The sequence below is a fragment of the Botryllus schlosseri genome, chromosome 4, assembly GCF_051294905.1.
Source record: "Botryllus schlosseri isolate E-star chromosome 4, Bs_hap1, whole genome shotgun sequence".
In the NCBI taxonomy this organism is placed as follows: Eukaryota; Metazoa; Chordata; class Ascidiacea; order Stolidobranchia; family Styelidae; genus Botryllus; species Botryllus schlosseri.
Window position 1 is genome coordinate 18,783,279 of NC_137239.1, and position 13,984 is coordinate 18,797,262.

Genomic DNA, 13,984 nt, shown 5'->3' on the forward strand with positions numbered 1-13,984 from the left:
AAAACTAAATAATAAAATTTTCTGCTCACCCCATGAAAGTGGTAGGCTGTCTATAGAAACGATCCTCACCAAAATTTGGTTCAATTCCAACCAGTGGAAGCGGAGTTATTGCCGTCGAAAAATTTGGATTATGAATAAAATAGTGTTTACGGTGACCGATTCTTTGTTTATTTATTATAGCTGTGCTCACCGTAAATACTATTTTATTCAAATCAAAATTTTTCGACGGCAGAAGTTCGGTTCATCATCATATGGGGGGCCCCAGACGAACGTTTTGGAGGATAGCCTGACGAAGTGCTGTTACGGCCCTGAGCATCAGGGTACATAATGCCACATATTTTTAATTCAATACCATCCTAGAGTGGACTATTTTGAATTCAATTACAATATTTATAAAGGGGGCCTATGGTACCGTAGCCAAATCATGCAAAATAGTTGAAGCAACTAATCACTAAACAACACAAACACGCCTACATATTCAGAGGCGGCAAATCATAGTTACCTGTTGTGTTGTATCGCTATAAGGAGATATTTGAAAGTCAAAATGTCGATTTACTCGTAACATGTATGTGCCATTAATTTTGTAAGTTCGGGCGTAAATCGAAACGTGATTTTACGCCCACATTTGAGTTAATATTATTTATTTTATTCTTGAAGGTGGCGACCAAACATTCTTCATTGGCTTGATGTAGCTTAGATTATAGCATACAAAAAAAACGAGATGAAAAATTTGAGTTTGTGAACGAATGTCTCATAGGTCTCGTGTGCGTTTGTACCCACCGGGTGGGGACCGATGATACGTTCGAGCAACAAATTTTGAACGTTAATAAATATTTTATGAAAAGGTGGATATTCATGTAAATGTCCGTGATAGATCAAAGCGTGGAGCCAGCAAAAGATCAGCTATTGTCGGCTGAATATTTGAGAGCCAGAGATCATTTTGCAATTTTTGATCCATCGGTACCACATCTCCCTTAGTCAATATATTTGGCCACATTAGATAGCACAAAGTGCGATTTAAAAAAAAAAAGTTACATAAATTGTCACAGAAATACTCTATAATTTATGTTAATTCACGACATAATTGCCCATCCCCCCGATTGAAGGGTTTGGGGTGCGGCAGTTACGGTCTTATATACAATCGTCTTACGATCTGACTCCGTAGGGCAGCGTGAGTAATGAGTAGGCTATACTATTTCAGATTCTTTCTCGATTTAAACGGCTTCAACTCATGCTCTATTTCGTACACATACCCTCTAATTTATATTGTATTCACATGATGACACAGTATACGTACGTACATTGTACACTCTGGGATATATTACGATATTGCGAAGAGATTCTACATACAGATCTCCACAATAAAATAAATGATCACGATTCAGGCCTTCCGTTCCGTTCCTGCTTTTCATTTCTCTTCGCATTCGTTATTAGATACGCCTACTTCCAATGACGCATTTTGATTGCATCTACAATTCGATATATACAGTCTACAGTCTACACACACCACTTCGGGGAAAGCTTATAATCGATGGCTTTGTGGTTTAATTTATGTCTGACGCAATCCGCAGCAAATTTTCGAACGCGTCGCGAGGCGTGTTATCGGGAAACAGCGAGGCAGCCGCGCAGTCGAGGTCGTCGGTTGGGTGGAAGTAAGCGAAAGCTCTTTGGTAGAGGATGCCAGAAAACAGTTTCCCTATTTGGGGGAATTCTATGGGTTCACCAAGAAGACCGTTCAAACACATCGCATCCTTCAAGCAGCTCAGCCATTGAGATGAGCTGTGCAGAGCTCGTTTGTCAAAAGAGCTAGGTGGCATTTCCTTGATCTCAGAGGGCAAAGCCGTCTCGTAATAGGTTGCACAAATGGTGAACGCAAGAGCTTTGATTGCTGCTTCAACATGGCGTTCCTGGTCTTCGCTGGATGTGCTCCAGTACCTGAAGACTGCTGCTAGCAACTTCATATCGTCACAAAAATACTCGATGATCCCGATATTCTCTCCTCTCAGTAAGACGTCGAAAATGTAGAGTCGCCTCTCTTCCATTATGTCGTTCCTATCCGCTCGCTCCATCAGCACAGCATATTCCAAATGCAATTGAAGCGCCTCCATTTTGGTTCTATCAATTGTCGCAGTTTCCATTTCTCTTGTGTATTGGTCGCCTTCACGATCCGCCACCCAAACTTGGTAAGTATCAAGGCCTTGCTCTTCAATGCCTTTCGGGGGATTGACCTGATACATGGCGTGTCTGACAGAGGAAGACATTTTGTTACAAGAAGGTAGATCTTGATCATCCGGGACTATCGGCAGAAAATCCTCGAGAACCGGAGGATTACCGACTGCACGAAAACACTTTTTTTCTTTATTCATTCTGTGACCGCCTTGCTCCAAATCATCGACAATGGCTGCGACATTTGGTAGATTTCGGTACCGTTCGAGACACCCTCTGAGGTCGCCTTCAGGTAGATTTGGAACGTGTTGTCTCAAAAAGATTACCATTCTGTCATCGTTTATATAGTTTTCTCCAAGCCAGGTTAGTAAGGGCACGGGCGATTTGGGCGGTGGATGACGAAAAACCTGGAATTTGAAAAATGACAATGATTTAACACCAATCGAATTGATAATGATAATAAAGTTGCACCTGCCCTATGCCTGGGCTGTGGTATATCAACTGAAGCAAAATCGACCGCATTGAAATCAGCCGAAAATCACCATAAGAATTCACCAAGAATATACTTTAAAACCTTAGACCAGAACAAAAATTGCTTCTATGAAAAAGTGGGAACATAGTCTTAACCAATACCATTAGAACAGGGGTTCCCAACCTGGGGCCATGGCAGGCTGGGATCTCCTGCAATATAAAATATAACTTACAGGTCACGCATAGCCTAGGCTATTTGCAGGACTTGGGTCACGTGACCCGTATCGCATAGCAACCAGAAATTGGTTAGCACGCTACTTTCTAGAGCACCTGCTTCAGTGCTAAATGTCGCATAGTGTATTGTTTATTTCTGGTTGTAAACGTTTCGGAGATTTGTTGTAGAAGTCATCATAGATTTGCCTATGCTAGATGTCAATCCTACATCGGGAATGATATCGGCAAAATTACGCAGAAATCCCTCGGTAACGTAGTCGTATTCCGGTACTCAACTCTGATCATCTGGAGGCCTACTTAAATTCATGCATCTGAAGTACAGCGATTGGTTTATTTATATTGAGGTAAAAGTATTTGGTAGTTCAAGTAGTACTATTTGTCAGTTGCGGAGCCTGATTTTGACTGGAATATATGACTGAAGCGTCTGGGACCCGCAACGATCAGGAATCAGGATATACTGTCTGCTGGTTTGGGAGCTGACTTGCTGTAATATAACAATGTCACTGAACGCATCGGAAGTATCTTTTGGGAGAACCTGCCATCAAGACTAGACAAAGCAGTGCACTTCATTGTTGTGTTCTACAATGCTGATTTTGTTAGCACTACTTCACAACTGCGATTGAAGTTGATTTGGAAAATCCCACTGAATTTTGATAAATAGTATATGTCACATGTGCGCTATTTAGGGAACTAAGGAAAGTAACTATCAAATAAATCGTAGAGCAGCTCAATCGATGTGGCAAGATCGGTCATCCTGTGCCCAGAGGTGGTCAACGTAGTCATTGTTGGAAACAGAGTAGAAGTAGAAGTAACGCCGTAATTTCTACTCTTCTAATAATGGATTAGATCCGGACCGCGATCCCAGTTTAATTCGACACCCCTGCTGTGAACCTTTAATCAACATTTTACCTGCTGCATTCGCAAACCAAGTCCTGCCCTAGCAGGTCAAGGAAAGGCTGGTAATGTGTGTTCATGCTCAGTGCTCACACTCGACAATGCGACTATAGATAGTATCAACAGCGCAACGTGTCTCTGGATCCCTACACAAAAAGCAGGGTAGGGCAATCGATATCATAATATTCTGACATATCTAATGTAGACAGATTTAGATAGAATATACCTTGAAGGATAATGCGCGATAATTCGTATGGCCCTAATGCATTCTGTGGACCCAGTTCTACCCTTAGGGAGAGTGGGGTAAAACGCCCAGGCGAGGTAAGACGCCCACCATCAATATCACAGAACAAAACGAGCATTGAATGCGTCACAGTATCGCAAATATCGCCTAATAGTCAGACGAAACTGTCACTTTGATTTCCACACCGGGATGAAGATTTGTAATGTTTTATGAGATTTTATGACTTTTACACATATTCTTACCAAAAGATAGCCTTTTACAATCAAGTGAAATGTCATATTTAACGGATGCTACAGAGACTTTTCCGGTTCAATTTATGCTTTCACTACGCGTAGTTGGATTTAAGCCACAGTCCGAAGGTGAATTTACAGAAAAACCAACTGGTAGCTTATCCACAAACAATGGCGACCTTGAGGCTAAAATGCCTACCCCATCTGTGGGGTAAAACGCTCCACCCCTCAAGTCCAGTAAATGTGGACTGAGTAGTCGTTTATGGGTTCATCAACTACGCTTTCTCGGAGAACGTCACTCCCATCAAAATTGCTATTCAGCTGTGGAATATAGGCTATTCCTCCGACTAAACAAGATATATCTCAATAACTTCCGACTTGTTTTTGACTTTCATAATCAGTTGGCATTTCTGGGTGAAATTTGTTTTTAAAATATCCGGTACGCCATGATGAGGCGGAGAAGCATATATAGGGATTAAATATTTATCGGCTATATTTAATAGGGCATAATAGGGTAAAAGCTAGGAATGGTGTGAACGTGAGGTTCACGTTCGCGTTCTGTGTGTGAACCTCGGAAATTTAGAGGTTCGCGTTCACAACAGAACCTTGGTAGGTTCTGCACTGTGAACCTTTTTCATATATTACAATTTTCACTTCATTATAACATCTTTGGTTCATATTAATTGCATTTCAACTGCGGGCCACTCTATGCATGGCGCTGGCAGCATTAAAAATTAACACTATAAACGAGCATGCACCTTGACAATCTCAAAAGTTTTACTTGCTTTGTAACAAATGTTTACTCGAAATATTCAGCTTTCCGTTTGTGAATATTTAGTGTCTCTCTGCTGTGAGTTTGACCTGCGATCACACAACATCACGAGCGAAATACGTAGTCAGCGAATGATGCTTATATTCAACCAATCAATGAGATTGATATCGTTTTCTGATGCAAAAAAGCTAGCAGGGGTACGGGGCAATCTTGACTTCATATCTTTACTGCATCACGAGAACCAAATCCTTGTGATTGAGGTGTTGTCTGCTGTAAAACTTGTTAATGGGGTAATATCGGTAGCAAGTATAGAAACCAGTTTTACACTCAGCTCAATATCAATGTAGCGATAGGCTACTCAGACGCCGAATACATTGTCCGGTCTGGCCTAGACCGTTAAGGCGTAAGCTTATATTCCCTGATAAGTCCTCGTCGAAATTGTTGGCAAAGCGACGGAAGATATTGATTTTATAGGAGTATTATATCCTTTGATTGCCTCAGTTGAAACATTTAGTGACGTTTAAAACGCCAACATGTACTTCTGCATTGTGGCATGATGTGGCCCGAGTCGTCGCTAGGTATCGTGTACGCTAATATAGGCTATCACTTCATTGAAAGATAGGGTTGGAATTAGCAATATGACGTCACGTGACGTCATGAGGTTCACGTTCGTGTTCACACAGAACCTTTCAAAAAGGTTCGCGTTCACACGAACCTGAACCTTTCAGAGGTTCACACCATCCCTAGTAAAAGCCATTGGAGGCGGTTTTCCCCACCCCTGAAACAAAACGTCAAATTGGTGGACAAATTCCTAAATTCAACCCGTTTCGACCAGTTTGATGGATATTATGACGTTTCCCGCTTAGGGTAGGCGCGCTGTCCCACTCTACCCCACAAGTCGAGGAAAGGCGGCTGGCAATGTGTGCTCGCTTCTACCGAAGCGTCTATAGCAGTGGCTCCCAACCTTTTTGGCTTCATTCCCCACTTCAGATTTATTCCGAGTCTTCATTTCCCACTACCCAAAACTCTTGAATACACTTTAAAAATGCCCCTCTATAACATTTGGCCAGAAGTTTAGCAGGGTCGTGCCATTGGAAAACCATACACTAGTACGCAGGACAATCGCCAATAACTTCAACATAAAACGCATTGTGAACAGATACCGGTTACTGTCAAAATTTAGCGAAAGCGTTATTTCACGTCATATTGGGCGTGACGCATGTGTTTGTAACGCCATCATTTATTATCCAGAGTTCAATAATGAGTTTTTGTGAACAAATACTTTTCGATACATCCATTCCTGAGTAATTGACTGGTAACGGTAATCGCGCGTGTGTCTTCGTAAATGTGTAGAGTGTAGACCGGGCGTGGGCAAACTTTTGAGCTGGCGGGCCGCATTCAACATTTGAATTCATTCGCGGGTCGCACTATATAAAATTGGGATTATAAACCAAAACGCAATATTGGTATTTGATGATATAGTGAGGACGTGGAGATAATATATATGCTTATTTAAACATTGCTTTGATGATATCGTACACGCGTCAGAAACAGTGGCGAGATTTCATAGGCCGGTCGACCTCAACAACCAATTTGTCAAAACTATAGAGATGAAAGTCGGTTGTCTCGATTCTTACAACAGGATCTAAATTTAAGTTTGTGAGCAGCGATCCGTTCATAGATTTACGAATTCCACTTTTGGTTCAGTTCCAGGACACACAATGCTGACAGCATCATAACCATGTTAGCTTCAAACAAAATTCTACTACGTGTAGATAAAACAGGGTCGGGCAACATACGGCCCGCCAAGGGATTTTGTCCGGACCGCGGAGAGTTTTCCGACTTGTCGGCCATCGAGTGAATACGTCGGCTTGGCCGTTCAGCCATGCTGGTGTGGTATCTTCGATCAGCTGATTGCTATTTGCTACTTAGAATTAGGGCTATAGGCAATATCGAGTACCTGAGTGATTCGATTCTGAATCACGTATTATGCTTCGAGTCGAGTATTCGAGTATCATACATTATGACGTCATAACAAAGTAATATCTCAAATTTCAAATATGTACCTTTTATGCCTCCACAAAGAATATAATGCCTCTTATCCATTACATTAACAATACTTGAATGTTTTTCGACAATACCGATCTCATTTTACCTTGTGACCATGTTGTGGGATGAGAATGACTAATCAAGGTTTCAAGGCTTCCGCAGTGGAAAAGAGTATCGAAAATATAATTCCCGTTGATAAATTAACTTCAGTGCTGAGGAGCGTATAATTTCAGTACTCGAAAAAGCAGAATTTTACTACTCGACTCGAATCATTAAAATTAATACTCGATTCAGATTCGATTACTCGAATCATTGTGCCCAGCCCTACTTACAATACACTTTTTGTTTCAAATTAACTATGGCTGACACTCCGGATCGATCTTGGACTCATTGAGAAACCAGGAGTTTAATTATTATGATTGTAACGGAATTTAGCAGTACCGGTACTGCTGCGAATCACCCCTATCGTACCGAAATCTTCTTCGTGATCTGCTCACATACGCTGCTGCCACAATTCGACTTCGAGGGTTCGGTTTCTGTTGCATGGATACAAACTATGGGTTGGACACAAACTAGGTGAACTTATAAAGTTATTCACAGTGCCCTGGTAAGCATGTCATTAACAAGACACTCGGAGTCCATCTCTGAATCATGACGACGAAACAGTAGTACCGATAAACTGGCTAGACCAGCGGTTCTCAACCGCCGGTCCGCGACAACTTTCCTGCCGGTCCGCGAGGTATTTTGAAATTTTATACCAAAATTTCAAGATGCAATATGTTGAAGGCTTGTCCATTGATAAGATAAAATAAATATCAAATTTTAAACTCTTTCAGAACGTCGTGAAGTAGGCTAACATATTAGGTCTGGGAGCATGTTCGATTTGACTTGAAGCTCAACCCGTGTCATTCGACGAAATATGAGCGACAAGGACTAATACGAGATGACTCACTAATCCGCGCAGTTTGCGCGATCATTCGTTTTCGATTCATTCGTTTGTGAAGGGACGTACCATCACATAATGAAGTTTACGCTAACATAGGAATCCGGAGAGTGTGCGATCAAGTCACCAGTTGGATCATCTTGACCGAAAAAGACTGCCCTTTACTAACCGACAAGTTCGATGTATATATGTATAATTGTCCATAGGCTCCATAATGGCTGGTACCTAATCTCGGTGTCCTGGCAATCTGTGCCCCACAGCACAAATGACAAAGCCCGGAGTAAAATTATTTGCCAGTGAAGAAATACCAATTTGGATTCGTGTGCGTCCTTTAGTTGAGTACGCTTGGGTGATTTCAATACTAGTCGCAATATAACAGACAAGGTGACGAAAAATTGACATGCAATGAAGTAATTATTCCAACATTCCCATCCGAATATGTTTAATTATTATCTATTACGTGCCCTAAATTTTCCAACACGACACCTCAATCAACTCTAATAACGGAAAATCTGATGATTCTGATAGTATACAAATTTAGAGCATTATATATGCAATTACCAATTTTATTGACCGATTCAGTCGTAAATTACCTATAGAAAACTGTCTACCCATACTCAGTAGATTGAATGTGTTCGCAAGTCCTGGCGAAAACAACCAACTAACTTTGGGGTCTGGGAGCGATGCACCCTAGCTAAAAGTTTGGTTTGTGACTTTGTGGGGCCCAAGACTACCGTTTTGGGGATATTAGGCTGACGATCGGCCCTGATTTTGTGGATGGTCAGGTATAACTGTAGTCAGGTGTTTTCGTGCGGCGCATTGTATTCATAGTAGGGATCGTATGAACCGCTGATAGGTTCAGGTTCGTGTGAACGCGAATATTTTTGAAAAGTTCTGTGTGAACGCAATCGTGTACCTATGACCCCACGTGATGTCAAATTGCAAATTCCAACCTTACCAGTAAAGTGATATATTAATGCGACTGAGGCTACATTATGCCACAATGCTGAAGTACATGCTGACTTTTCAAAAGTCACCAAATGTATCAACTGGATCAATCAATTGATATACATCCTATAAAATCAATATCTTCTGTCGCTTTGCCAACAATTTCGACGAGGTCTTGCACGAGAATACAGGCTTACGCCTTAACGATATATTGATATTGAGATAAGTGTAAAACGGGACTGTATACTGGCTTCCGATATTACTCCATTAACACGTTATCAGACATGGGGTGATTACTTCACGAATGTAATCGATTGCTCTACAACAACTCTTCATGAAAGAAGGATGTAATTCCACACTGACTCCTTGGGTAATAGTAATATCATTTCCGGATATGCAGACATCTTTATCATTATTCTTTATTGACTTTTCTTCATCCCCACTTATAATAACACATGTATATCCTTCATGACGTTTTATTTTGAATTGCTGTTTCAATTGCATCACTTCTACGCCAGTTAAAACTATACTCTTTGACGTTTGATTCATTATGATCTTTGTTGAAGACATGAATTTGGTATCGTTGATCACTATTCTTCCCATCATTGAGCAATTTCGTAATGAATAGAGCAGCGCATCGAACGTAACTGAAATAGTAAGTGAACTTCTCCGTGGAATAAACATATATATAATTACAAATCTGTCACGTGATCAAAGGTGTGTATGGTGCAATATCGCTAGGTTTTGGACTTGTCTACGGTATTAACCATTGTGCAATACCATAACGCTCGCTAGCACACAGCCCATTATGCTGTCACGGTTCGCTCTCCTAACCCACACCCATTAACACCCATTATGCAATCAGCTGACGCAATCATTGTCAATACAACACCCATTAACACCCATTATGCGATCAGCTGACGCAATCATTGTCAATACAATGACGGTTACGCCCGTTATTGACATATATTGTTACCCATTGTCCCTATTGAAGCACTATTGATATAACTCTTTCGCGCGCTTTTCTCTGTTTGATTTGGAATTCAAAAGTGGTCACGTGATCAAATGCTGCGATTTAATTGGTCCGCATGTAAACTAGCTGATATATACTACTAACGTATTTATGAAATGCCGATCGTATCTCTAATATTTCTTAGCTCATTTGCAATTCGTATTTTATCAGTGCCTTAGATTTGCCAGAATCGACTGGACATCGGGGTGCGATCTCCCGCATAGGTTGTTACTCATTTGTATGTGAAATGTTGTGACTGAAATCTCTTGATTCGTTGTACATTAGGGGCGTTCAAAAATGCCTTTTTTCTCAAATTGTACTGGCTACTTGATAAAATTGTTAGGTGAATTAATTCAAGTCTACACACCAAATTTGGTGCAATTCCAACCAATAGCCGAGTTGCTACAGGAGAACAAAGTAACTACTTATTATATAAAAATTATTATAAAAAAATTTCAAAAAGTTCTCTTCACCCAATGAAAGTGTTAGGTTGTCTATAGAAACGATGTTCACCAAATTGGACTCAATTCCAACCAATGGAAGTGGAGTTATTGCCGTAGAAAAATTTGGATTTGAATAAAATAGTATTTACGGTAGCCAATTCTTTAATTATTTATTATAGGTGTGCCCACCGTAAATACTATTTTATTCAAATCCAAATCTTTCGACGGCAGTAACTTCGCTTCCACAGGTTGGAATTGAGCCACTGGTTGCAGTATTTGGTTGAATTACGGCAAGCATCGCTTTGTTGGACACCGGGCGATGCGAAGCCCTAGCGGTACAGTCACTCTTACTACCCAGGACGAGTATGGCCGCCAGGCCTTCATAGTCTGACCGGGACCTGAGGCCGCATCGACGGGCCAGTATCCCGGGGCACAAGTATGGTGGCGAAGGGATCAGTGGCCGCGGACGCCCCCTCTAAAGCCTGCTTGTGCCGACCGTTTGAACATTGACGAAACTAAGACGAAAAAGGTGGAAAACGGAAGCAACGACACAATGGGCCCTATTACGGGCGCTTGTGGCCAGGGCTTTGGAGCCGGAGCCAGAGCCCGGAGCCGGAGCCCCGGAGCCGTGTTTTTTCGCCGGAGCTGGAGCCGGAGCCGGAGCTCTACATAAAATTCAGCCGGAGCCGGAGCTGGAGCCCGTTAGTTGAGTAGTAGCTCCGGCTCCGACGTAGGCCTATTTCATAAGATGCTATTATATATGCAACAACCACATAATTAATATCATAATTGAACAGCAGGCCTGAATTTTAATGCTGTGCACAGCAATGGCAGAGAGTAAAGTGCGTTCTAGTGCAACTATGATGTCATCGACAATTGACAAGTATTCTTTATGACGTCACAAGCCAACACGGCGGCACCAATGTCTTTGTTGCTATATCGGATGTTACTGACGGCTGACAGACTCTCTGACAGACTCTAGATTACTATAGATAACAAACCTATGGGTAGATTAGTAATCTATCTAGACTACGAATGGCCAACCTTTTCGGCTAAAGGGGCACATGCAATTGACGGACGAGTGCGCGGTCCACTAGCCGCGCCATGCGGGTAAAATTTTCAAAGTTAATAAATAAACTAGGTCAGTAATATTATTACTTGAGTATATTGCGGTTCTACTGTATACAGACCGCTAGGCTCAGTTTGCAAGGACACGACTATTCGGCGTCTGTCCACGTCGATATCGAAGGTCTCCGATAATATGCGACAATCATTTGGTGCCTACATTTCACCGTCGTCGATCTTTATGCGAGCGTAAACGCTAAAAGACTTTCTCCCGTAATTGCGAATACTATTAGACTCAATCGGGTAAATTAGGCGTTTTTTTCATTTTCAGTAGGGGGTAGGCTACCAAGCAAGAAACCGTGTGACAATTAAACACGCGAAGCGTGAAGAAAAATTTCACTACTATTTTAGATCATTGCAATGTACGACGATTTACTGAAAATGTGACTGGACCGTGGATCTGCCAATGCGTCGGAACTGATATTTTAGTCATCAACATCCCAAGTGTCGCAGCTAGACTTGTAATTTTTGGTTGGCATTGCAAGTTCACAATCTGAGCAATTCATTGTCGATAATATAATAGGAAATTACCTCGCGGGCCACGCAAAATTTGGCCCGCAGGTTGGCCACCCCTGATATAGACAGGCCCATTCGATAATTTCAGAGCCGGAGCTGGAGCTGGAGCCGGAGCAGTGGTAATAATGCGGCTCCGGAGCTGGAGCCGGAGCTAATGTATGATACAAGAAAGCTCCGGAGACGGAGCTGGAGCAGTTTAAATTTACGGCTGCTTCAAAGCCCTGCTTGTGGCACATAGTGCTGTGGTGTAATGCCACAGGGCTCGTCACAAGCGTCACGGGGGGAGGTTTACTGCGGTTCCTCCAGACCGCTAAAAATGAGCATCGTTTCTATGGACAACCTAACAATTTCATGAAGTGAAGAGAAAATTTTGAAATTTTTTCATTTATTTTTATATAATAAATAAAAAACTTTTTTCTCCTGTAGCAATGCGGCTACTAGTTGGAATTGAACCAAATTTGGTGTGCAGGCTTTAATTAGGTAACCTAACAATTTTATCAAGTAGCCAGTACAATTTGAGAAAAAAGTCATGTTTGAACACCCCTAGTGTACATTAATTCATCATTTCACTGAAATGTAGGGTTGGAATTAGCAATATGACGACGCGACGTCATGACGTTCACGTTCGCGTTCAAACAGAACCTTCCAAAAAGGTTCACGTTCACACGAACTTGAACCTTTCAGCGGTTCACGTTCGCATTCTGTGTGTGTACCTCACAAATTAAGAGGTTCGCGTTCACAAACGAACCTTCGTAGGTTCTGCACTGTGAACCTGTTCCATATATTACAATTTTCACGTCATTATAACATCTTTGGTTGAAATCTATTGCATTTCAACTGCGGGCCACTCCATGAATGACGCAGGCAGCATAAAAAATCAACACTAAACGAGCATGCACCTTGAAAATCTCAAAACTGTCACTTGTTTTGTTACAAAAGTTTGCTCGAAATATCCCGCTTTCCGTTTATGAATATTTAGTGAATCTGCTGTGAGCTTGACCCCAGCAATAACACAACACGAAGAGCGAAATACGCTACATGTAGGTAGTCAGCGAATAATGCTTATTCAACCAATCAATGACATTCATATCGTTGACTAATGTAAAAAATCTAGCAACAGTACGGGGTCAATCTCGATAACGTATGTTTATTGTATCATAAAAACCAAATCCGTGCGATTGGGGTGTTGGCTAATGGGGTAATATCGGTAGGAAGTATGAAAACCCGTTTGCACTATGCTTAATATCAACGCAGTCTGGCCTAGACCGTTAACGCGTAAGCTTATATTCCCTTGCAAGTTCTCGTCGAAATTGTTGGCAAAGCGACGGAACATATTGATTTCATGAGATTTTTATAGCATTTGATTGCCCCAGTTGCTACATTTGGCGACATTTAAAAAGACAGTATGTACTTCAGAATTACAGTCCTATGTGGCCCGAGTCGTCGCTACGTATGGTGTATACTGCACATTAATATAAGCTATAACTTCACTGAAATGTAGGGTTGGAATTAGCAATATGACGTGACGTCATGAGGTTCCCGTTCGCGTTAACACGAACCTGAACCTTTTTAGAGGTTCACACCATCCCTATAATACACCCCAATTTGTAATTGCGCGCGTCAGATATGTTTCATAGAACTGCGTTGTGGACAAGTGGTTGTCTGCACCCCCTCTATTTCACATAAATACTCGTAACACCGCAGCTTTCTGACCAAGGACGATTCCAAGTAACATAATGAAGAAGAGCGAGGAATCCTAAAACCGAAGATATAGATCGAACCCTGGTATAGAACCACCGACAATGGCACATTAATAATTGAATTCCATCATTTTTGCTACGTGTCGCTCTTGTTTACCTCAGTTTCAAGCGGCACTCCCGAGCAGTCCGTGTTACACCGGTTGACAACCACTTTTCTAACAATTACAAGAATTTCCG

At 41.6% G+C, this 13,984-nt stretch overlaps 1 protein-coding gene across 2 annotated transcripts in view; it reads right to left on the reverse strand.

The window, feature by feature from the left end:
* Positions 1-1,253: 1,253 nt before the first annotated feature.
* The window catches only part of LOC145437257 (single-strand DNA endonuclease ASTE1-like), a 533,921-nt gene continuing 521,190 nt past the window's right edge, over positions 1,254-13,984 (reverse strand). For both annotated transcript variants that reach the window (XM_080314452.1, XM_080314451.1), the window contains one exon: positions 1,254-2,573. In XM_080314452.1, coding sequence (XP_080170578.1) covers positions 1,545-2,573 — 1,029 coding nt within the window. In that variant the 3' untranslated portion in view covers positions 1,254-1,544. The remainder of the gene's footprint in view (positions 2,574-13,984) is intronic.